The 27,137-nt window shown below is 39.3% G+C and overlaps 1 protein-coding gene across 4 annotated transcripts in view; it reads left to right on the top strand.

Annotated features, from left to right (window-relative positions):
- Positions 1 to 27,137, top strand: part of RABGAP1L (RAB GTPase activating protein 1 like) — a 551,596-nt gene that overhangs the window by 182,776 nt on the left and 341,683 nt on the right. For all 4 annotated transcript variants that reach the window (XM_048861147.2, XM_048861149.2, XM_048861150.2 and 1 more), the window contains exon 13: positions 77 to 227. In XM_048861147.2, coding sequence (XP_048717104.2) covers positions 77 to 227 — 151 coding nt within the window. The remainder of the gene's footprint in view (positions 1 to 76; positions 228 to 27,137) is intronic.

Raw genomic sequence — 27,137 nt, forward strand, 5'->3', positions numbered from 1 at the left:
CTTTCCGTGTATTTCTCATACTGAATGTTTTTGTCTTCTCATTTAGGAGAGGTAAACACTTAATTTGTTTTCTCAGGCACAATAACCTTGCTGTGCGACCAAAAGGACTGTCTACACTGGTGAAGAGTGGCGTTCCAGAGGCACTAAGGGCAGAGGTTTGGCAGTTGCTAGCAGGATGCCATGACAACCAGGCCATGTTGGACAAATACAGAATTCTCATCACAAAGGTAAAAATTATTTATGCTTTTGTTTTCTAGAATAAACTATATAGAACCTCAGTTTTGTGTGGCTGAAAAGTGACAAGTGTGCAGAATTGTTTTAAAAAAAAAAAGTAATTTGAATGGTGATGAACACACTTTACCCCCTGCTGTGGGTAGCTGCTGGATGGCATTAATTAACAATAGAATCCAGTGACCTATATCCATAGTAATGTTTGACATTTAACTTTCTGCTTGCCTTGATAACAACCACTGCATAGTCTTATTTTTAAAATGTTGGGTCTTATTTAAGATTTATTGTTTGTTACACAGCAATTGGAGGCTGATGCTATTTTAATTTTTGCTCTTTATTGAAAGAATATGATCTTGGCAAAGGCTTTTTTATATAAGAATATTAAAAAGTATATTTAAGTATGAAGAGACTTGGCTCCTCTTCTCGTCACCTGGTTTCCAGTGCATAGCATCATTAGTAATCTGGAGCAGTGGTTCTGCAAACTTTCCATTCTGTGGACCACTCTGTGAGTGGAATATCCTCTCTTGGATCACCTCTTGTCACCACATCGCAATGCCTCTGGTGCTTGGGTGTCCTAATAGTTTTTGCAGATCATCAGGAAAGGCTTCCCAGACTACTGATGCCCATGGACCAGAGTTTGAGAATCATTAGCATAAAGTTACAAAGCTTCTGTGCATTTTCAGACTAGTCATCCTGTTTTATAAGATTTATCTATCTTATGTTTCTAAAACACATATTACTGTCGTTTTATCTGATTTAAAACAATAGCCACAAAGATGAGTGTGATGGAAGCAAGTAATGACTCCAGTTTTACGTTGTGGTTGTAAAATGTACTGGATTTATAGCCCCAGAGACTGAAATTTTCTGTCCACAGAAAACATACAGCATGGGCAATGGCAATGCAAACTTCTCACAATGTCCTCCCAGTATGACTCAGTCCTGACTACTATACTAGTAGTAATTAGTAGCATGCGTAGGGTGCCATCATTTTAGTATCTGGTGCCCTCACAAGTCTTAAATAGAGACATTAGAGAGATGGAACTCTATCTTATCCTGTTGTTGCTTGTACCTTTTAATCTGACCAGTCAGCTGGGGTTTTAAGGTGAGAAAGTTGCTCCTGGAATTGAGAGAAGAGTTTGATCTTCATGGCCTATTTAGCCTTGCCAGCAGGAGTGTCAGTTGATACTGTTTTTTGTGATTTGGACACAGTTTTCTCTGGGAGCCATTTGGAGACCGCCATTTGGAGACCACCATTTTGTTGTGTGCTGCATCAAATCCATTCACCGTTATTCCTCCCCTCCATTCTAACATTGGGGAAGCTGTTTATTGCGGGCTAAAAAAGTTGATTACTTTTTTATATGACTCTGATCTTCAAACTGTTGCCTTACAGAAATATGTAGTTGCAATTTGTGGTTTTCGTGAACTAATAGAAGATAAGGATTTCTAGGTGGCTTATATTTTTCAAGATTATTAAGGGACAATTGCATCTAATGTTCCATATGAAATTTTTGAAAACTCAGTTTTGCTGAATGGAAATCTTTTTCTCTGAAGGCATGAACTTTGCCCCATCAACTACAATTATACAAAAGCTGGTGATTTATATAATTTGGCATATGATGGATAAAATGGTTAGTGAAATGAGATGAAGTGGTTTTTTTTTTTTTTCCCCAGTGAAGATGTTATTTTCACTTTAAATGTTCTGCATTCTGCTTACATCTTTCACTGGCCCTCATGCCGGTCCTAGTGAGGTCTTATTCTGTAAGTGAGAACCTAAAGACCTTATGAGATCTAGCAGGTATTAACAAAGTCTATACAATTTGTGTTGTTTTAACATCCTGTGTTTCAAATTGTTCTGAGAGGGGCTTGTCATTCAAAGGCTTACGTTTAAAATTGGCTGTAGCATGCTTTTTGTTCGTCCTATGTGGTGTAACTGTGCGTGGGGTAGATGAATGGGAGGGGGAGAGAAAAATATAAAGACTTTCCCATTAGTGTTTCAGCAAGTATCACTTGCTTCCATTCTCAACGTGCTGGGTCGCAACCCGAGAAGTTGTACCCCTGATTATCTTGGCTAGCAAAGGTGGATGGAGAGCAATTCAGCTGTTAGTAGGAATTGTCAGTGATGCCTTTTTAGCATCTTTTAAAGAAGCAGTTGTTAAACTCTTGATACAGAGAATCTTAATTAGAGCAATGTCTACAACCTCTCTTTTTAAGGGAGGTTTATTGAGTAGGCTGTGGCAAAGCAGCTCAGATAATATCGAGAGTGTCAAGACATCTGGGGATCTTTATTTTAGGCCTTGTTATGGTATGGAGGTTGAATTGTAGGACGATCATCTTTTGGTGACTGAAGATTAAGGGTACATGCTCATTCTGTTGGATCCATCTTCAGTCTTTGATCACAATATACTGTTAACATGGACATTTGTGGACCCTAGCATGGATAGTTGAACCAGCCCCATTCTTTTTTCTCTGACAGTTTAAAAACATTTTGGCAATTGCTTATCTGTGGATGTCAAGGCTAATTCCCTACTCTGGCACTTTTGAGTACAGAAGGTGGGGGCCCGCAAGGCTCCGAAAAATTAATACTGGCCACACCAGGCTTGTATTAAACTCCCATTTCTGACCTTGGATTGGTATATGCTGCCACCACTCAAGTGCAGAACCCCTTTGAGAGCCCAGGAAGGTGCACTTGGAAATTCCTTCCCGTGAGGTACCCTCAAGCCCTTTCACCCCCCATCCAGGGAAGAGTTGAGAAAGAGGAGGGGGGGGGGGAAAGGAAATCAGTTGTTGTCACCAGCTAATTAAACAACATGTGCACAAACCTCTTAAGACACAAAAATCCAATTCTATTCTAAAAAAAAGTAAATGTTATTAATAAAAAAAAAGGAAAAAATACATCTGGGAACTCAGCCTATTGCTAGATCTTAAAAGAGCAACTGCAAGGATTAAGCATCAAGAATAGCTTTCCTGAGGTCCAGCTTAAAGGTTACAAGCAAAACAAAAGCACCTGGGCTTAGCACAGAGGAATCCACAAGCCATAACGAAATAAAAGGGATAAACCTAATTGCGTCTTCCTAGACATTTCCTGATCTATTTACATATCTGGGGTTTTAAATGAGTAGTTTCTAGGTATAATACTGATGATTTTTTCGTACCTGGCCCAAGCTTCTTACAGCATAACTGCTGTCCTGTCCGCCTCTCCCCAGGAGAACAACAGACAGACAGACAAAAGGGGAGTCTTGTTTTAATTTTAAAAAGTTCTATCCTTCCATTGGCTCTTTTGGCCAGGTGCCCACTCACTTCCTTTTACCTATGCATAGCAGTGAGAGCAATTAGAGAACAGCTACTAAGAGGGATTTTATAACTGCTGGCTGTGTGTCCATAAAAGGGAACTACCCTCCTGCCCCTTCATTTATCATAGTGAACACTCTCACGTGCAGTACTCCAGGATTCTGTTCTGTCATGCCTCCTGCTCAACATGTATCTGAGGCTGTTAAGGGAGATAGTTAAGTGGTATGAGTTAGAGTGCCTTTAGTATACATATGATACCTAGCACTAAGGTCTTCCTATATCAGATCCAGACTGCACAGTCTATCAGCTTTTCCAGTCTCTGGTCAAGATAGAGGCTTTAATGAAAGCTACTTGGCAGAGGCTCAATTTAGGGAAGACCGAAGTAATGTTGACAGACAGGGAAGAACAGTGAGAGGGAAAACAAAGGTGGCATGAAGTTCTTTGAATGAAGGAATTGGTTTGCCTTTTTGTTGCTACAGTTCACAGTGTGGGTTCCTCTTGGTTTCTTGTGTGCTGGATTTGCAGATAAGAGTGGTGACTCACAGACAAGGCCAGAAGGGACCATCGTGATCATCTAGTCTGACCACCTGCACATCACAGGCCACAAAACCTCACCCAACCACTCCTATTATAGACCCCTAACCTCTGGCTGGGTTACTGAGCTCCTCAAATCATGGTTTAAAGACTTCAAGTTACTGAGAATCCACCATTTACTCTAGTTCGAACCAGCAAGTGACTTGTGCTCCATGCTGCAGGGGAAGGTGAAAACCCCTCAGGGTCTCTGACAATCTGACCCAGGGGAAAATTCCTTCCAACTCCAGATATGGCAATCAGTTAGACCCTGAACACGTGGGGGAGACTCACCAGCCAGACACCTGGGCAAGAATTCACTGTAGTAACTCGGAGCCCTCCCTGTATAGTGTCCCATCTCTGGCCATTTAAATTGTTTGGTAATAGCAGTGACAGATGGGCCACATGCCTTTGTAGGCAATCCCATCATACTATCCCCTCAATAAACTTCTCAAGCTTATCTACAGAAGAGGATAGAAACGTCAAATCTATCCTATCTTAAGTATCCACCATGCTTTATTGTTTCTCCACTTTCTAGACACAGAGACATTCAACTTCCTGTGAATGATTCTAGATAATGTAGTCCAACAGGAAATTGCTTGTATTAAGTAGTATTGTAATTAGAAATACCACAAGAGAGCACTCAAAACACTGTGTGCACATATCGGTATTTTGTAACAGTGACTGCCAGATTTCCCTGAATCGAAGGAAAGAATTGTGGGAGTAAAAGAAGGAAGACGGACATTGAATTATAAGGGGACAAAGTCCAGAATTACACACCTCCCCCAACACAGGCAATCCAAGAAGGTCCAGACCGGACTGGTGCAACATAAGTAAAATACAGGATGTTGGCACCTTGGATGCTGGTCCAGGCTCAAAGCCACTGGTTCAATAAGAGCTACACACAAAATGAATGCAGGTGCACCAGCAGTTAAGTGTAAGTGCCTCCCACTATTCCAATGGTTTTGGCCAGCACACGGCATTGCAATACATCACAGACCCACTCTAAGAACAAATATGCGTGATAGAAATCTGATACACGCCTGTAATGCTGGCAGACCAAGAGGGGGAAAAAAGCACATTTCATACCACCCAAGAAGCTCAGCACAACTTCTGCAATTCGCTCACAGAGAGTACTTTTTTCTAGCTGTACTTTGTTAGAAGGTTGTGACTTTTTCATTTTGAATGTAGACTGTGCGATACTACTGCATGCCTTTGTAACTTCCAGATTGGATTGCTACTGTGCAGTCTGCCACATTGTGACTAGCTTTTAAATGGGTGGAAAGGGGTGGGGTGCATGGAAGTAGCCTTTCTATGTACCTGCAGAATGGAACAGCCTTTGCACATGCCACTGTGTATCAAGAAGCTTGCATTTTGTTTCTGGGCGTGACCTGCTGAATGCTGGCTGCTGTGTAGACCGCTTCTTCGCTTGCATGATACTGCAACACGTAAGGTCAGCTGTGGTAGTTGAGCTAACAGCCTTCACGTTTAAATGGAAGTGGGCTGGTGGCATGGTGTTTCCAGTTAGGGACCCACAACAATAGATCTTGGCCCACTCTCTTTAGTTTCATAAGGTTTGGATCTTTATCTTAATGGCACATTGTAAAGATTACCTGTTTTCTCATGCTTTTCTTGGGGTTGAGTGGTTGTAGTTTGCATTGAGGGATGTTTGCCTTTACTTTACTGGACTTTGAAGGGGTTCTTTATTGTCAATGATTGTTTTGTTTTGTTTTTTTAAATCTTTATGTGTGTGAAGAACTTTGGACTTTTATTACAAATTGAACTAAATATCTGATGGCCGGCTAGCTTGGGCAGTGTTGTACAATAAATCCAGGTTCAACTCTTCTGTTCACCACAGCGTATTTTTAAATTGCTGGGTTGAATGTCATTTCACTTTGTATGTTAAGATCATTTTGCCTTATGTATACCTTCTTCTAATATTGTATATAGTTTGTTGTTTCTCTGCATGTAGTTATTGCTCATATAATAATTTTTCTGTTTTTTATGAAAATCTCTTTAAGCTGTTACAAAACCTAGGAACATAGGAATTGCTATAGTGAACCAGATAAAAGGTCCATCTGTTCTGATGTCTTGTCTCTTGTGATGGCTGTTACCAGATACCCTCTTAATGGACAATTATGGAATAATCTGCCAATAGGGAAAGTTTTTCCCTAAACCCTGTCAATTCAGGGTTGGTTTATATTTTGAAGAATTTTCTTTGGTATTTAAAAAAAATGTTAATTTAATCTTGGATAATAAAACTCAGTATTTTATCCATATCCATATTCTCTTCTGAATCTTACTAAGGTCTTTGCTGCAATAAATTTTTGTGATAATAAATTCCATAGATTGTTCGGTTTCAAAATTTAAATTTCCTGTCTTAATTTCATTGTGTCCTTTTGCCCTTGTATTATGAAAAGAAGGTAAATAGGAATGCACACCTTATTTTTTTCTGTACCCTTCAATGCCTTTATTGCCTCTTCTCTTACTTGTTTCCTTTCTGAACTAGTCACCCTCTTTTTAGCCTTTCATTGATGGGAGGTCTCTACATTCTCTGATTTTCATTGCTCTTCACTTGACCTTTCCTATTTGTGGATATTTGCGAACCCTGTATAAGTATTCAATGCTTAGGTTCATTTCTGGAAACTCAATGTCTTGTTGGGTTTCTTGCCCTCTTGGTAGCATAGTCTCTAAAAGTACGAATCTTTACAGTAGAAGACTTGGATGCAAACGAGTAAATAAATTATCTTTAATTAAATGTTTTCAAATATGGATTTAGGGACCTAACTTGAGGCACAAAGTAGGAAAACTTTGGCTTTAGTCCCTAAGCAGGAATGAGGAAATGACACTTAGGGTCTCTAATACTGAATGTATAATATCTAGTCATCATTGCTTATGACTATCTCAAGTAGCGAAGAGAGTAATGTTAGTGTCTGGAGGCTTTGAAAATACTCCAGCACTGACCTGACATAACCCACAGTGAGGATCTAGCTGCTTGACTTCATGGAAAATTACTGCTTGTAGGCAGACAGCAGGAAATACATCATATGTGGACCATAAGATGAATTAAATTGTGGTAGATACTAAAAATAAATGTAATTCTAATTTGGAATTTTAATAATGTACAAACTTCTTGAAAACGTCATAATTTGACAAACAGTAATGCAAAAAATACTTCTAATTGTCTAACCATGTACTGTCAAGTAACTTCATAATTAATGTTCCCACATTTCAGCGTACAGTTCAGTGACAACATAAAATGGATATTTAATTTTAATTTTTAACGATGCAAGCACATCAAAATAGCATTTTAAATACATTTTGTTTTCCCTTTTGTGAATGTTAGAGTCTGTGTTTTGTGTGGGGTTGGGGTTTTTTAAACTCAGCACAGGAAAGAAAGATTTCTCCCCTTATTAGAAAGATGATTTATGACATACCTTGTCCTCCAAGAGCCATGTCCGTTGTTCTCGACACAACATTGAGAGAAGCAACTTGCAGAAGCAGGCAAGCTAAATGGAGCCACCTGCTATGATGGACAAATGGCATGTAAGGTAGGGAAACTGAAGCAGGAAAGCATTTCTGATGAGAGAGAAAAGGAATGGGTGGTAGTGTCAGGCTGTCTGCAGTGGCTCACAAATGTGAGTGCCAACTTAGGGCAGACTGTTACAAACCAGGGCACAAACCCCAAACTAGTGTGTTCCATAATTAGATTTCACCAACCAAGTATGAACTCTTCAAGCACTGTAAGCATTGTACTCTTCAAGCACTGTAAGCCTCAACATGGAGTCATGAACAGCCCCCTTGGGTATTCCAGTCTATCTTGCCACCCAGGCAAGCCTGCCTTTGTGATAGATGATCCCTTACACCAAAAATCACAATAATATTCAGGTTTCAGAGTAGCAGCTGTGTTAGTCCGTATTCGCAAAAAGAAAAGGAGTACTTGTGGCACCTCAGAGACTAACAAATTTATTTGAGCATAAGCTTTCATGAGCTGTAGCTCACGAAAGCTTATGCTCAAATAAATTTGTTAGTCTCTAAGGTGCAACAATATTCAGGTTACTCCCAGTCCGAAAGCACCAGTCACGTACACCCCAGGTCAATTGTATCTTAGATCTCTCACCAAAGACAACACTTGGCACATAGGTATCAATCACATTATAAAGTTTATCAGGTTTTGTTTACAGTTCATAAGCCCTGTTTCCTACCCACAACATCCTATCCATAAATCAATTTGCAAATCTTTTAAATGAAAGACTCAATATAAATGTGAATTATTATTTAAAGAGGCAAAAATGGCCTATCACTTAGAAATAATAAAGGCACCTCACTGCAGAGGACTTGCCGGACTTGAAAACGAATAAAATCTTTCCTATCCTAGATGCATCTCATTAATGTTTCATGTTTCCTTAAATTTTGTGGCTTGATTCTTAAGAAAAAAACAAACTTATAATAGAACAAGGCAAACTATTATTAGTGTTGCCAGAATTGAATCAGCTTGAGAATTATTGTTCTTTCAAGTTCTCTGTGATTACTTAATGGGATGCTGTCAGTTTAAAATCACATTTCTCTGTTTGCTAAGGTGCTAGATAAAATATTAAGTATGTTTCTTAACTGCATACACAGGAACAAACGATCAAGGACAGGCAATTAGCAGACAATATTAAAAGAGAATTGAAAGTGATTTATTTAGTATGCTGAGAACAAGAACAAAATTGTCATTATAAGATGTGTTTGGGGTTATATGGGGTGATAAATTTGGATGTGAATGCAATACAAATTTCCTTAAATGGACTGAGATTTGTATGAAGAACCTCAGGCAAGAGTTAATGGCTGTATTTCTGTAAGAACTGACTTGTATAGGGGAACCAGACAAGTCTGTCCATGCTTGTCATTATTATTGGCTATGGAAATAGAAGCATTTGCCCAGAAAATTAGATATAATCAACTAATTAAATGAATGGAAGTGGGAAAAAATCAGCCAAAATTAGCTCTGTTTGCTCACTGTGTAATGCATGTATCTGGGCCAAGAACGTAATTGCAGGCCATTCAGTTGGAGAACAACCTTTCCGGAGATTCTTCTGGGTTTCAAAATATGGGAAGTTTGATTCTGGGATTAAATTACAAAATCAGGAGAACAAATCTCTTCAAAAAACAAATTGAAATGGATACAGGGAAGCAATTGCCATCCAGTGAGGGGCCAGTTGAATGAAGGCACTATAAATGCCAGTGTTGAGACAGATCAGGGGAATAAATATACTATTTCTTGGCTGGTTAGAATCTCATTGATTGAAAAGAATAAACTAGGTAATATATTCATTCTGTTTCCAGCTGTTGTCATATTATTGTGATATCAGATACAAGTTTCCTAATTTTTTTCATACTATCTCAGTTTAAATGGGAAAAGAAAAGACCCAGAGTTAAGACTTCAGGTCTTTATAGATCCTTTAAATTAGGAGGTTTTATGGTCTCTAATGTAAAATTAAACTTGCAAGTATGTCCTCTGAAAAAAAAATTGCTTGCAGCAAAATAGGGTTGCCAACTTTCTAATTGCACAAAACCGAACACCCTTCCCCTGCCCCTTCCCCAAGGCCCCGTCCCCTCTCGGAGGCCCCACTCCCTCCAGCTCCTCTCCCTCCGTCGCTCGCTCTCCTCCACCCTCACTCACTTTCACTTGGCTGGGGCAGGGGGTTGTGACGTGAGAGGGGGGTGAGGGCTTCAGCTGTGGGTGTGGGCTCCGGGGTGAGGCCAGAAATGAGGGTTCAGGGTGTAGGAGGGGGTTCCTGGCTGGGGCAGGGGGTTAGGGTGTAGGAGGGGGGTGAGGGCTCCCGCTAGGGGTACAGACTCTGAGATGGGGCTGAGGGGCTTGGGGTATAGGAGCAGGCTCAGGGCTGGGGCAGGGGATGCGGGGTTGGGGTGCAGGAGGGGGCTCAGTGGGTTGGGGTGTGGGAGAGGGTTTGGGGTGCGGGCTTCAGGATGGAGTTTGTGTGTGGGGGCGGGGCTTGGGGCTGGGTCCCTTTACCAGTAGTCTCTGGTCCAAAACTAAAGAACAAATTGAACTAATAAGTAGATTTTGCATTCCAAACCACCCAGGGTTTAGGTAAGAATCAGGGTAAGAATTTTCCCATTATGTCTTATTTTCTTCTATTCTGGTCAACCCTGGGGTTTTAAAAAGTACTTAGTTTGAGCTCCTCTTCTAGAGGAGCACATTCTTCCACAGAGCTGAACTAAATTTTATGCTAACAGAGTTTTAATACAGCTATTTCTATGCATTTTCCTGTTAATTCTGTGCACAAGTTGAGTAGAAAAGCTTGAAGTAAAAGATCAACCTTCAAATAACCCATGTAAACCTGTTAAGAACATGTGCAAGCATTTATTTTTCAACATTTGAAATTCTAATAACTATATTTGTACAGTGGGAAAAACTTTGCTACATATTTAATATACTTTGCTTTTAATACACCTAGTTAATCTTCATTTTTCTAAGTTAACTAATGCAGCTGGAAGATAGAAGATGAAGGAAATTGGAAGTGAGCCAAAGCTTATTTAAATGTGAGTAAATCCAGTATACCTTGAAGTCCTTTGAAAGCTTTATAATTTCTGTTTCTATTAGGAAGCCCCCATGTTAATTTCTGACTGCAAAAGTAGCCTTGAAATGTTCATTGTAGATTTGAGGATTATTTCTAACATGGAAAGACGCCATTGATTTGGATAGAAAATAGATCAAGCTTGTTATTTCTAGCAGCAACAGAGGATATTAAGTGAGAACCAAGAGGGAGAAGCATCTTTTATCCCAATGCACAATGCAGGCTTACATTGTTAAATGTTCTGGGACTAATTAAACAATAAAGGACTCTAATTAAAAAGGGGATTGCATACCAGCTGCCTGTGCAGGCTGTTTTAAAGAAGGAAACTAGAAAAGAATATTTGCGTAGCAACTTTCTGGCAAATTTCTCCTGTACAGGACATTTCATCTGTTTGTCCTAACTGAGGGTGGGTGAGTTTATGCTTCCATTTAGAGTAGAGCACCTTCTATTCCTCCTGTTGAGTGACCTGGGAAGCATCACTTGACATTAAACTTGCTGCTTAGTGGTCTACTTCTAATATTAACCTGTATGAGAGCACCAGTAGGAGGCAAGATTTTGTTCATTTTCAAGTCCAGCAACTTCTCGATAATGAGTTTTTGCAGTGAAGTGCTATTATTATTTCTAAATAGACTACTTTCTCTTCTTCTAATAAGACAAGTATTTACCGCAAAGACCTTTACGAACTGATTTATGGCTAGGGGATGTAGGTTAACAACTTTACTTTTGTGAAAATTTGTCTTGGGATCTTTGGAGACCACAACTTGTCCAAACTATGGTTTCAAACCTGCTTAGGAAAAAAAGCACTTCTGGCTGCACATTGTTTCATGACGCTGTTTTAGAGTGGGAAATTTGCTCAATACTAACTCTGTGGAAAGCTCTCACCTACTGAATTTTTCTTCCAGCCTCTGGCTTGTTCCTTGGCTGTGTGCTATTTACATATTGAGTAGGCATGACCTCCTTACCTGCTTAGAGATAAGATTGCCACACAGGGTGGTGTGACTGCAGGCTCATATAAATCTTCTGTAATTGATAATGTATAAGGTATTTTTCTGCAGTTTGCTAAGAAAAAAGAGAAAAATATCCAATGATTTAAACATTATAAAAGCAGTTAAGATCTTCTCATTAAAAGGTGAAAATGGCATATAAGTAATTCTTATTAATCATATCACACTTGGTCTGTGTTGTATATCAGTTTCTTAATGATTTGCTTGGATATTAGGTGAAATAATTCTTGCGAGAGCATACCTTCAGGTATTAGTATCATTGTGTGCTGTCTATGAGCTTGTTGCCCAATTTTATTTTTGTTTCATTTCAGTTTGTTCAATAGCCGTAGCAGATTCTGCTGCCTTAATTTTATCTATTTTTCCTAGGAGACAAAGTATAAGGTGGTTCTCTCCACACTCTTAGATTGTTCATGCCATGTTTTGTGAATCGCCAATCTTTCTAAGTATCATACATTTTGCTCTTCATGAAGGAAGGTTATTTCAAGTGTCCGCTCAGACTGACAGGACAGCATGTCATTTTCTGGTGTAAATTAATAATAATCTGAGTTTTATAATGCTGAAAGTTAGGAGATAGAAAGGTCTCATGCTTTACAAACATTTCTAGTAGCTTTTTGATTTATTTCGGGAGTGCTGCATTTTTTCAGCTTTGAAGATTTTGAGCTATTATGCCATTTGAACTGAGAATATTTATTAGAAATAATTAGTAGAAGTTGAGGCATATTATTTCACTTGGAAAGCCAACCCATTCCTGTTTTCCTCAGTGTAACCTTTGTTGTTGGAATGAAGTGACTCATAAAGAAATATATTTTTAATAATGTTTTAATAAAGTATTTAAACCCAGATTTTCAATGAATTGTGTACACATTTTGGTGCATATTTGAGCTGGTGTGGGAAGCTCTGATTAGTGCCCACAATTTCAGCTTATATGGCATGCACAAAAAATGCACATATACCTGTTTGAAAATGTGTTCTCTAATCTGTTAAACCTATTGAGATGGTATTTGCATAGTGCACAGTGCCAAACTCATTAGTGCTAAACAAGTAAATAATAATAGTTTATTGTACACTGCTTCTTCAGTACCATTGTGCAATAAATGAATATCCAATTAAGGAATACAATTGTTAAATACATTGAGGTAGTTCGATATCAGATTTGAATGAAATTATCTAATGAAAATAATGAACAGGAGTTATGACAAAAGATCTTATTTAAAATCAGTGATGTGTATTTGTTAAAACACTTTGCCTAAAATACACTGTTAATAGAAATTAGTTTTATTTAGCTTTAAAGACTTTCTTAACGCTTAGAGCTTGATCATGTGACTTGTTTTTGACCTCAACTTCCATTGACTTCACTGAGAATTAAAGATGCTTGGCACCTTGGAGAAGAGATGCAGTATATTGCAAGATCAGGTACTTAACTATTTATGGAGTTTTTCATATGCTTACTTTTTTTGCTTAGTAATTGTAACTGTTTTTACGCTGCTGTCTTTTGTTTCACCTACTTGAACATAGACAGTGGCAGAAAAATTCTGACAAATCAGCAGCAAACCTAGGTGATAAAATTTGATGAAGCATTAGTCTCTCGTCTTTCCGCCAACTAAGGTGAGCAGATGTCCTGATTTTATAAGGACAGTCCTGATATTTGGGGCTTTGTCTTATATAGGCACCTTCCCCCACCAACTGTCCCAGTTTTTCACACTTGCTATCTGGTTGCCCTACCTCCAACCCAATCATTGCTGTTTGTTAGGTCTCAAGTATTGGACAGACTTACCTGTGAGGCATATTTTGTATGAAAACAATAGGAGAAACTTATAACTACAAATAACAGGCCAGGTTCAATGATTTGCACCAGCTGAGAATCTGGCCCATAATTCTTGATTTATCTGTGAGCAGGGAAGTGCTTAGAAAACTGTCAGATTTCAGGGTCTTAATGCACAGCTTTCCCACTTACGTATTTAAAGGGTAGTTATAATACTACATAATAAACTGAAGTAACTAGTTGTCACTTATGTGTTTGAAGTATTCCTTCCTCCCCTGGCCTTGCGCACATTACTTTGAAGATCGTTTGTCTTTCTGAAAGTATATCCAACATTGTTCTTTCAGGTCATTTATTGGTAGGGCATCCTCAATTTTTCCATGTTAGGAAAGTCCTAATAAGGCTACAAAAGAAACAAACAACTCTGCTTTGCTCAGTGTAGCACAGTATAGAACAAAGGGTAGATTGAATTTTCATTGTTTCTGGCCCCAAATATGAGAATAATGCCGACCAGTTAAGCAGTAGGAAACTTATGGCATGATGGTTTGTATTCTTGCAGGATGTGTACAAAAAGTTATGAATCCACACTAGAATTATATTCTTAAAATGTGTTTGGCAAGCAATGCATAAGCACTGTCTATCTTAGCCAAGGAACGTGTATTTTATTCTCTGACCAGCCTGGTCATGAGGAAAAGACAATGAAGGCCCATTTTTACATATTAGGTAAAGAGAGGTATCAAGCCAACAAGTAGGGGAAGAGACAGCCTGGCGTCTCTGCACCCTCAGGAGAGAGAGGCTTAGTCTAGGTTTTACTTTTCAAAGAACATTTGCAAAGATTTACTGCTCTGTAAAGACAGGGGGGCTGAACCTCAAGTGATAAGCAATTGAATCAACCAACTGTATAAATATTACTGTTTTATAAAATGTGTGGAGTGAGGTCTTTTCTGAAAGCTAATGGCACACTGGTGATAAATATATCACTTGGAAATCTATATTTTAACACTACATACAGAAATATGGATACTTAATGATATTATGCTTTAAAGTAAGATTAAGCAAGGTGTGGCCAAAAACAATGCTCTCTGTTACAAACGCCCATCTGTTTCTCCCACTAGCAGCTGTGTAAGAGATGTAGGAACTGCAATTCTGGATCAGACTTATGGTCTATCCAGTGTATTATCCTGCATGAGCGGCCAGTACCAGACCTTCACAGGAAAATTTCTCCATAGTGAAAAATTGTGCAGTAGATGTAGTTGCCAATAATAGAAGCATTTTTCTAGGTGCAATTTTTTAAAATAGCCGAGGGATCTGGGATCAAAAACACGCAACTCTGGAGAGTTATGTGTATATTTTGGTGAACTTTTAATTTTATTTAACTTTTAAAAGTTTGGGGATCAAATAACATACCAAGGTTTAGATGCTTATTCACATCAGTGGGGACCCAAACTAGACTCCATATTCCTCCATCCCAATATAAGCCCCTTCTTGCAACAGGCACCCTCTGTCTGCAATTGTCTTGGGGATGTGTGGACGTGAGCAGGCTAGCTGCATACCTCGGATATTCCTAATGGAGAACAGTTTTCCCTACACACCCGTTTCTGGTGTTTTTTTCCCTCTTCCCACCACTCTGGGAAATGGGGGACCATAGGGCTTCTCCCTTCATTGAATCTCATCTTAGGGAACCTCAGGTGATCTCCCTAATTTACAGTCTTTTGGTAGTGGGATGGTATTTAAAGCTTCCTGCATGTCTCCTGTCAGCCTTTTCCCCATTTCTTTCTCTTTCAGCCCTAAGGTGGGAGTCTGAGTGGGATCGAAAAGACTACATATGAAAGGACTGTGCTGTCTCACCATCATTAAGGGACCAGGCTAGCTGGTTGGCAGTGGTCCCTTTCTGACCTCTACTAGCCTCTGCTGCTCAGCATCTACCTCTTGCAGGCTTGGGGAGAGGGTATAGTTTCCCGTTGTGACCTACTGACTAGGCACCAAATTTCTTTTAGAAAATGGAGCCAGTGTATGGCCTGGGATTTTGACTTGGATTGAAAGTGCCCAGGAAAACATTTAAACAGCTCTGTCAAGTTTTGTGCAGCTCCATGCGTGACAGGCAAATTATTTAATGAAAACAATTGCAAATAGTCACAAACTTCAACTTAAAACAACGGTGTGGCTCTAGTGCTGGTGAAGGGTGTTGGCTCTGTTTATCCAATATACATCAGCTTTGACATAGGGGCACAGGAAGTTTCCTCTTGAGGGAATGGATAGTTCAGCCTCCATGACCCATTCAGTTTTTGGGGCTCTTTGCTGAGTCTACCAATTAATGCAAACTCTGGTGATGAATTTGTGATGTAGGATCTAGAACTGAGACCCACCGAACTCATCTCCTATGGGGGCGAGCAAACATCTTTTAAATGGGAACAGCTTTTAATCTTTACTGATACAGGCTGGGTTCAGGCTAGTGACCTATAGATCCAAGGTCCTGTAGCTTTTAATAATTCCCCGAAGCATCCAGTCCCTCAATAAATGCTAGGTAAACTTTCTGGGAAAATAAGTGTAATAAATCAAGTTCCAACATTTTGGTAGCTGACACTTTGCCTCTGCTCTCTGTGTGGATACAGAGGCAAAATTTTCCCCACACTGCTCTGTCATCTTCAAACATATTCTACTATTAAAGCTGTTCTTAAAGGAACAGCCCCCATTGACCAAAATACAAACAATAATAATAGAGCAATAAAACAAATATTAACAATCATCCAAATTCATTTTAAGTACAATATTTAGCAATATAAAATCGTGTCAACAACTACAGTTATTCTAGGATACTCACTAATATAAGAAGTAGTTCGATATATTTAGCGCCTTCATTTGTAACTCAAGACAGCACTGTATTGTTGGTTATTAGGATGCAGTTCCTGGCTCTGGGAGCAGTGTGTGGCCTACTAGCTAGAGACACCTTATCCAAGTACATAATTTGACACATTTCTTCTGAACGTTAGTGAATGAGATTTGGGTCTGTAATATCAGAGACCTAGATTGTATTCCTATCTCTAGGTGATTGATAATTGCCTCTCCCCTGAAGTAGGGTGATGAAGTCTTGACTATTAAGGGCTATGAAATGTGCAGATGTATTAACAGCAGTCATTGGAACAGATTAGAATTTATGGTCTCTTGGTTGCAGTTTTGTACACATTCCCCTAGGCATCAGGGCATTTTGTAGTGGAGGGTCAGGGTCCCTGTCTCTCCTTCCTCTTCGCATACACATTTTTGAATGATAGTTCTGTCAGATGCTTGACACTAGGCAGGTCGATTTAAAAACCGGTAGGGTAGTCCAGGCCAAACTGGGACAATTAGCAAGAAGGGTAATATAATACATATTCGCAAAAAGAAAAGGAGTACTTGTGGCACCTTAGAGATTAAATAAATTGGTTAGTCTCTAAGGTGCCACAAGTACTCCTTTTCTTTTGCGAATACAGACTAACACAGCTGTTACTCTGAAACCTGTCATAATACATATTGGTTTCTTCCTTACCCTAGATATTTAGTGGTATGTTTTACGTCCTGAGCGTGAACACATAGCTGTTCATAGAGCAAGCAGAGTGAAAATATTATTAAAAGTAGGTGTTTTGTGTACCATATTGTAAAAGGTTTCAGAGTAACAGCCGTGTTAGTCTGTATTTGCAAAAAGAAAAGGAATACTTGTGGCACCTTAGAGACTAACCAATTTATTTGAGCATAAGCTTTCGTGAGCTACAGCTCACTTCATCGGATGCATACTGTGGAAACTGCAGAAGACATATTAGGTGCCACAAGTACTCCTTTTCTTTTTGCATATTGTAAAAGTATCTGCTAATGTTTCTGAAGGCAAGAATAATTGTTCTTAAGTACTCCCCCATTGTGGACTGTTGTATGTAATTTGTGTTCAGTTTGTAGATAAGCACCTAGCTGCCAGAGCCAAAGGAACTCTCTAAAATGTAAAGAATTATTGCATATGTAGACTATTAACAGATCACTGTAATTTCTGAGAAAATAAAATAAAAAAATGAACCTCCTGTGAACATTACAATCTCATTTCAAATTGATTGCATGCTGACTTCTTCCTAACTGTCTACCATCTTCAAACAAAGGGTTGCATAATTGCCATTCAGGACGCTGCATTACTAAAGGACGAGATTTGTTTGAAGGTGTGAGAGAGATCTAGCATTAACCTTTCTATATTACTGAGTGTGGAACAACTACTAGGGGACTTGTGCCTTTAGGGGAAGTAGAGACAGTGTCCCATATAGTGTATTTTGGTAGTTTTCCATTCTGGAAATCGAATGTCTGGCATCATTGAAATTCACAGAATTATGATTTAACATTTACTTCTGGTTTTAGGGCTAATTCACTTCTTCCCTTAACGCACTGATTGTAAAGGAAATGTAAACCTTATTCATTAGGGCAAATTTCAGCCAACCTGAACTTGGCTTCTAAAACTGCAAACATATTTGGCAATGCATCCGATGAAGTGAGCTGTAGCTCATGAAAGCTTATACTCAAATAAATTTGTTAGTCTCTAAGGTGCCACAAGTCTTCCTTTTCTTTTTGCGGATACAGACTAACACAGCTGCTACTCTGAAACCTGTCATATTTGGCAATGTAGATCAGGTGGTTAAATGCTGAATTACTACATTTGCTTGTGTCAGTGCAGATTTGCGTGCCCAAATACAGTGATTGTATGCAAAATTAGACTGTGACTTGAAAAATTGGGTTCTCTTTACTTTTTGAATACTTACCTGACGGTCTCCTGCACTGTATAAAAGTCAGCTTTTAAAATAGATAATATTTTTTGATGTAAGTGTTACATACAAGTTAAGATCCATTTGTATCTCAGATGCCATATGTTATACACAAGGTAAGATCAATTTGTCTCTAATGCTAAAGCCGTTCCTTTAAAAAAAAACCTATACTATTTATTTCTAGTTTCTATATAATAATATCTATCACGGTGGCAGTTAAGTATACAGATTTTTAAACACTAAAACAAGAAGACTACAAAACTGTTTATCAAAAACTGAGTGAAATAAATACGTGAACCTGTGTACTTTCCATTTCATTTCTTTTCTCAAAGAATTTTGGTGCTGTGCAAAAAAGTGTTGATACCTCTGTGACCGGGTGAACAAATGACCAGTGACGACTAAAATTGTACAAATCCAAGCATGTGGACTTTCCATTCATGTCCACAAAGAAATACAAAATTTTCTTTTTCTCTTGAAATGTGCACACTCTTTGTCTATCTTTCTCTTCTTGGATAAAGGCATGATGGCCTTTTGTCACAAGCTGAATAAAGAAATGAAGCAAGGGATGTATAGCCCCCCCCTTTACATTTTTCTTTTAAATTTTTATTTAAAGCGGAGTCTGCCAGTCTACTGGCTGCAATAACTATTCACCCTTTGACTTATTTTAAGTTTCCTTTTCCTTGCCAGTTTGGGGTATCTGCCTTCGATCCAGTGGGTATCACATTCTGGGGATGTAATCCAGACCAGTGTGGGATGTTTCCTTCTGTAGGTGCTTCACAATGCTTTGCTGCTGTAGCTCCCAACTTGGGCTGTTCACAAATAGTCAAACAGATTGCAGGTCACACCCTGAGTGTCTGTGTATAGTTGCAGCCTGCCAGCAACACTCCATGCACGCTCTGGCTTCCACCAGCCTCGGTTACCACTTGCAGGGTGACCCCCAACCCAGTCCCAGTCCCAAATTTTCCCAACAGTGTGTATAATGTACTGTCCAGACCTCTCCTGGAGAGTTCAGATATTAGAGATCCGTTGTCCTTGTAAAGGGTCAATGTTCAACATTTTGTGTTTTAACTGGAGTTACCTGGACAGTTCACTTCAAACACAACACTGGATAAGTTTTGATTAAAGGATAAAACAAGTTTATTTAACTACAAAGAGGAGATTTCAAGTGAGTGCAAGTACAAGGTATTAAAATCAGAAATGGTTAAAAGAAAAATAAGTAGCTAAACTGTCTAGTAGCTAAAACTTAACTAGACTTGGTTCAAGGTAAAATTCTTACCACATGTTCTAAGCAACAGGGCTGACAGAATTCTAAAATCTCACCCCTCCCCCCCAACAACAACAACAACAAAAAGTCAAAGGACTAGCTCGGAGTGGGTTTGCCATATGGATGCTGGTTAAGTGGGCGGGATGCTGGCCTGAGTGAAAGTGAAACCTAGTCTCTAACCCAGGGGTTCTCAGGACACACATTTTGGTGGCCGCATGCAGCCACGGTGGCTGCGTTTGGGAAATACTGCTGTAATCTGTATCCCCAGCAATGCCAGCTAGCCCAGGTTGAAAGCACCACTAAACCTGGGTAAGAGGATTTTGTGTACGGATGGGAGTGGGTTAGGGGAAATGCTTGCCAGCGTACCCTAAGACACATGCTGTCTTCAGTTGTGACCCTCAATATTGTTGGAGTGCTAGCAACAGCTACAGTAAACAGTTCAGGTTGCCAAAGTATTTCCATTTATAAATTATTTTCAGTTACTCATAACTTTACAGCATTTCATCCATGTAGCTGAAATTTTCTGTTCCTTGATTCTGCTTGAAGGTGGGTTTTTAGTTTAAGGAAAAATGGTTCCCCCTTTTAAATACAAAATAAAAAACCTTTCCATCTTTTTCAAAACAGAAATACAGCCAAACTAATTAGAAAATTGAAATCTTTTAAAAAAAAATTAGGTCTTACTAAGAAGAGACTTTTTGAGTATTTTGGTCAAAGATTGGTTAGGATTTGGCTGAGTTGTGAGGCTTTGAAAGTGCACTTTGAGCATATGTTAAATTTTTAACAAAAGTGGTAACTTAACAATCATCTGCTAGTACTTGGGGGAAAAAAGCATGCTGTGCTAAGCTGACTTGCACAGCAATTTAGCTTCATAGCAAATGTGCACCTCTAGCTAGATCCCTAAAATTGTATTATGTATATTAGAAATTTAAATGTATTGTGGTATTTGAGAAAAATTGTGATCCATTAATTTGTCTGCTTTCTAATGCATACACACAAAGAGTTAACTTTGGGAAGGCCTGACTTGACTGCATAGTTTTTAATAGTATCTTAATGCAACTTTTAAAATGTCATTTGTTCCCACCATTACAACGAATGCCATAAATGTTGTTTATCCCTGACTTACAATAAACTAAGGTAATTGCTGCCTAGATAAAGCTGCAAGGACACCAAGCTGAGTATGAGAAGTCTGAATGACCAATTTGTTTTCCATTCACTTTTATTTTCCTCACGTTCTATTACCCTGAAGAGTTTTTAAAAAGTTATACTGTAATTCTGGTCTCTAAAGGAGATTCACAAAAGCAAAAGAACTTGTATCTGAAAGCTCATCTGAAAATTGAGTCATAGATGTTACATTTAAGGCAGCTGAAGGTTTGATTATTCTACTCTTGACTGCTTTTAAATTTCCAGTTGCCATAACAACTTTGATATTTCTTTATTTTTAGCACATCAGTTGCCATAACAATAAAATACAGCTTTTTGAATGTTATCTTTTTTTCTCTCTTTTTTTGTCCTTTTTGTTTTACAGAGAAACTTTTTCTGGGGGAAAATGTTTAAATGCATAGCAAAATTTCCCCTATAATATGAACACTTTGGTTAGATTATGATTGTTGCCAAAGTAAATGTTTTCATATAATTTTAATGGGTTTTCACATAAGGTCTTTGAAGGCTGATCCTGTATTTCCATGAATTCGAAAATCAGTGGAGATACCTGTATGGAACCTTTGCTCGGGTAGAAAATTAATTAGTGCTGGAATTTTGTTTCATGTTCAGTACATTTTGTTTAATTCTTCTCGATTCAAACAAACAAAATCTTGCCTTCCCCAACATGTTTATCTGTAGTGACTGGTTATTTGTAAGGAGCAACCGATCTCTTCTGCAGAAAGAACCCTGATTTTTTTTTCTTTTTTTCTGTTGAAAGCCCATCTCTCTTTTCTTCTGATGTTATCATTTGCATTTTTAATTCTCTAAAGGTTGCCTCAGAGACTTGTCTTTCAATTTTTTGTTGTTGACTGAATAGACCTGACATTTAACATTCATATATATATATTTTTAACTATAGGTTATAAATAACATGCGCACAGAAAGAACACTACTTTTTGACACCATGTTGGTCCATATTAAAACCAATCCATTAATTTAATTTTGGGTTGCTAGTAGGTGTCCGAAGGAGGAAATTTTGATGGAGTTGGGGATTATCCATTTAAACAACTTAAGTCATTTAAATTTACAGTATTTCCAAAACAGCTGGCCATTTTGTTCTCATTACAAGGATGGTAGAAAATTCTGCGTTCTGTTTACACTTAAAATGTGAAGTGGAGGCATGTTGGGGAGAATAAAGGGCACTGAAATTATTCCAGCAGTGCGTGGAATTACTTGGCTTGTGTAAGGCAAATTAACTTAGGTCCTATGGTGTGGAACCTATAATGAGGCCAGTGGGGTTTACTTACAACGATGTAACAAGGAGACAGTGCTTCCATTATTCTGCTGATGCTCCTCCCCAAGCTGCCATGCCCGGAATTCCTCAGGCATTCAGTTTAATTCTCTCTATTTCATATGCCCATGTGTATGAGTGCATTGGGGTAAGGACTCCCTGTGCCTTCCCAGACATGGTGGAGGGGCCATAATATAACGCAATATGAGTAGCTGCCAAGTTTTGTTATGCTCTGTGAGACGTTTTAGACAAGTAATTTACTTATTTGTGAATAATATGCTTATAACCATAAATTCAGTTTTAAAAAAAAGTATGTGGTTTTATTTCTGATGAAAGGCATCTGGCTTGAACTCATGGTTTCCAGATTTGCAGCTCAGTGTCTGTTTTCTTAGGCTACAGGGTGTTTTGTGGGGAGACATGGATACATTAAGTTCTCCAAAAATGTGATAAATTGCCAGAGATGCAGGAATGCATGAAAAAAATTGCCCTCTTAAGTGAGTGTTGTGTGAGATGCATGATACTTGGCATGTCTGAATGTGAGCTTTAGAAGTTTAGAGAACTCTCAGCTTGTCCCATTGGACACGAGTAAGCTCACCACTGAACAAAAATTAAGTGCTTAAATAAGTTCTTGGTGTTTTGTTTACCGAAATTAATCACAAAATATTCTTCAAAATTTGCAGCAAATCTTGTCTTCTCATTTGTTTCTTTAAAAGCATTATCTGATTAACCCTGACCTGAAAATTAAGGTTTGGTAAAATGTTCTACAAAACCTGAAAATAAAAATTACAGTGAAATCCCCCAGCAGGATTTGCACCTCTACCTTGTGCCAGTATGTAAGATTTCAAAAGTGAAATGTACTATATGCAAAAGGGAAACTCAGTATTCAGATTCTCTTGTCCAGCAGAGACCAATGAAATCTGTAAGCAAAGAGCATAAATACTGTAAAGTAAATTCTTACAATTCTGCTTTAATTAACTATGTTTGTGTTAGTAAAAGTGTTAAGGACATTTATTTTTAGTAAGCAGATTTTTAACCTGATGTTTTGTGCGCCAACAAAATACTTATATTTAATTTAATTTTTTTTCCTGGAATGGTGGGAGAATCTTTGTGGGAAAAGTGGCAGTTTCCTCAAACCAAATAAAAATCTAAGACTTGTTCTCCAGCCCACACGAGATTTATAACACATACCACTTTATTTCTATAAAGGGTGAATTTTTCTCATTAAGCAATAAGGTCATACTAATGTTGAGACAAAAAAAATGTAATTTATTAAATAGCAAATGTTAAAAAATCTGTAAAAACAATCAAAAGAGTTGTAGAGTGTTACAGTTGAGCTTTATGCATTTTAACTTAATGTTCCATTTTGATTCTTGGGAGAAAATTAGAAGCACTTTGCTTGAAGGGTCATCTGGTGAGGTACACCTAGGCTCATTCCACGGCTCCCTCTCCACTGAGAACCACCACTGAAATCTCCTCGGAGATCTGTTGTCCTTCCCTAAATCTCCCCTTAGCTTCTTTTCAACAGTAAACTACTGTTGGTCCGTCCCCAAGACCCTGGTCATACCCAGCTTATTGGTGCTCCAGGTAGCTCATTCCTGTGCTTGGAACAGGTACCTCTTGTATATCCCACCAGGCCTGTCTCACCTTTACTTTTGGGAGGCAAAGCAGGCACAGGTAACCAGCTGACCTTGTGGCACACTTCAGCTTGATAGTTTGAACATCTTTATGCCCCATCTTCTCTAAAATTCCATCTTCTTCAGTTGGCCTGTGTGTGGGGGGGGGCTCTGAGCACTGAGTGTGTTGGAGGAGCTGCAGAACTGGTAGGGGAATCTGGGCATTTTGTGGGAGGGAGTCTGGTGGTCAGGGCTGTGAGGGGAAGTGTTGGACCAGCGTAGGGAAGAGTGGGATGTAAAAGAGGGGGTCAGGTCAGAGGGGAGTGTTTGGGGCTTCAGCTCTGTTCCTCCAAAATCTCCATTGCAGTCAGTCAGTGATAGGTAACTTATATGGTTCCCCTCACCATAGTATCTGAGTTCCTTACCATCTTTAATGTATCCATCCTCATTACAGATGGGGGAACTGAGGCACAGAGACTGTGACTTGTCCAAAGTCACCCAGCATGTCTGTCATGGAGCGTGGAATTGAATCCAAGTCTCCCAGGTCCTAACCACTGGACCATCTTTCCCCTCATGCCCCCCATGTCTAGCCCCGCCCCCTTCAAAAATGCCCCCACAGACTCCATACTAGTCACTGAACTGTTCCTGACCTCTCTCCCAGATTCTTAGTTTTCCTGTCCTGTGCTGATATCTGCCTCTTCATGGGGGCAGGGAGGAATGGTTGGGAAAGGGGAACCAGTCAGAGGGAATGGAGATGATGCAGAGACACTGAAGGGACCAACGTGCAGCCAGTGCATTCTGTGGTTGGGGTAATCATTGCCAAGGAGCCAGGGGCAGTGGAGCAGAGAACTGTGCTGTGGTAAATAGGGGTGCTGATAATTTTTTTAAAAGAACTAAGAAAATTAAATGCACCAAAACTTCATTAATGGAGAGTTAAGGTTGTGCAGTGGTATCTAGTGGCCTTTTAGAATGCAGACAATGCAGAAATGTAAACTTTGAAAACCAGGACATAGAAAGTTAAGGTACACACCACTTGTACATGATGGGTAAGTGGGGGCTGGCTTGTGGAGGCGGGGACTAGGTGGGCCAGGGGTATGAGGCCTGGCTGGAGTAGGGATGGGGTGGCCCAGCTGGAGGATGCATAGTGGGGTTGCATGATGAGGACATGGGGCCTAATTCTATGTGGAACTCTGTCTATATAACCAAGCAGGTATGCGACCTTCTAGTAAGCCACTGCCTGTGATGTGTACACAGCAGCAGAAGGCACCAGACAGCAAGGAGCAACTTTTTACACCAGAAATTTGGCAGTGAGGTTATATGTTGCAGGCAACGGCTGAGGATAGAGACCTCTGACTTCTCTCATGTGCTTCACGTTACTGTAACCAGCAAGGGAAAACCCTCAAGATTACCATATCTTTGATTTCATTCCCTGTGCTGTCAGCAACTCCCCGCTACAAACACTTCAAACCATGACCATTATCCCCATTCCACTTCAGCAAAGTGTACAAGAGGGGTCAGGACCAGGTAGGAATCACATAGTAGCTGTGCACATTAGCACCTCAGCTGCAAACCTACATGACAATTAAAACTGCTCAAATTACAACTGACTCCTACAAAAAACCTTTGTTAAAAACCTTTGTTAATGCTGTGTTAAGGTTGCCTGATGGTATCTTATGCCCTTCCACAACGTGGAATTCAGCAAAACTTAAATCTCTGAAAACCAAGAAATACAAAGTTAAAATACACAGGAACCCATCTGTAACTCACCCCTTTTTGAGTGATGTATCAATATACCCATACCAACATACTTGCAGTCAACCTTTGCAGGTATTGTAGAACACTCAAGGAATAGGGCCCAGGACCACTGTAGGACAGAGTCTAATTTTTTTTGCTAAGTCAAAACTTGTATTTTGGGTGAGATGCACTGAACTGAAGCTACCTGGACCTACTGTACACTCACACAATGAGCCTATGTCACAGATACAATCCTACACCTACTACATTTTACAGGTCCTTCACCTTTACACTTTATCAACCCCTTCATCTAACACCACACTTTTACTTATAACATCCACACACCACTCTCCTATTCCACCTTGTTGATGATGAGCCCCAGGGAAAGAAGGCTCCTGGGCACCGCTGCTAACACTCACTACACATCTTGCTGCTGAAATGAGTCAAACTGCATTCCTTAGGGAGTACATACACCTGTTTCCTTTCATCACACACACAGGTTAAGGGGCGGAAGAAGTGCTCAGGGACCCCAGATTGCCTCATACCACAATTATGGCTCTTCCAAGTTTCTCCAGCTAATTCCTCCTCCATTCAATACAGCTACACCTAACAGTGAATGGAGCGGCAGTGCATCCAAAAAGTTCCCACTAATTACTGACAGCTCCAGGATGCACAGTGGAATTTGGGTTGATGTGTACTTTATTTCTGTATTTCCTGGTTTTTAGATGTGTGAGTTTTGCTGGAAGGGCACAAGATGTCACTGGGGAATCTTAGCTCTACATTTAACCAAGTTTTTTGTCAGTGAATCTTGTAAAATTTCTTATAAATACTTGCAGTCATCATAATTCTTTGCATGTCTGGGAAGGCTGCTTCAATGTTGCCAACTTGTGTGTGATTTTTATGATGAGTCTTGTGATATTTGGTGTTTTCTTAAAGCTCAGTTCCTGGAGTTGTGTGATTTGTGACACACTCACCCTTCATTTTTAAAAAAGTAAGTTTTTACCCCTCATGGCTGCAGGAAAAAAACTTAAACGTGTGAACCCTAACAGCTCAAAAATGGAAGGCATACAAAGAACCTCAAATTCATTATTTACAATCTCATGAGTTTTCAGTCCATATTGTGATTTTTAGACTCTGACTCATGCTTTTTGAACACTTGTGTTTGGCTATTGTCATAAATGTAAAGGGAAGGGTAAACACCTTTAAAATCCCTCTTGGCCAGAGGAAAAACCCTTTCACCTGTAAAGGGTTAAGAAACTAGGATAACCTCGCTGGCACCTGACCAAAATGACCAATGAGGAGACAAGATACTTTCAAAGCGGAGGGGGGCGGAAACAAAGGGTCGGTCTGTCTGTGTGATGCTTTTGCTGGGAACAGAAAAGGAATGGAGTCTTAGAATTTAGTAAGTAATCTAGCTAGATATGTGTTAGATTCTGTTTTGTTTAAATGGCTGATAAAACAAGCTGTGCTGAATGGAATGTATATTCCTGTTTTTGTGTCTTTTTGTAACTAAAGGTTTTGCGTAGAGGGATTCTCTATGTTTTGAATCAGATTACCATGTAAGCTATTTACCATCCTGATTTTACAGAGGTGATTCTTTTACTTTTTTTCTTCAATTAAAATTCTTCTTTTAAGAACCTGATTGCTTTTTCCTTGTTCTTAAGGTCCAAGGGTTTGGGTCTGTGTTCACCTATGCAAACTGGTGAGGATTTTTATCAAGCCTTCCCCAGGAAAGGGGGTGTAGGGTTTGGGAGGATTTTGGGGGGAAAGACGTTTCCAAGCGGGCTCTTTCCCGGTTATATATTTATTGCTGCCACCACCAAGCGTCTAACAAAGTCCAAGGGCAAAAGGTAAAATAGTTTGTACCTTGGGGGAAGTTTTAACCTAAGC

The sequence above is a fragment of the Caretta caretta genome, chromosome 8, assembly GCF_965140235.1.
Source record: "Caretta caretta isolate rCarCar2 chromosome 8, rCarCar1.hap1, whole genome shotgun sequence".
NCBI lineage: Eukaryota > Metazoa > Chordata > Testudines > Cheloniidae > Caretta > Caretta caretta.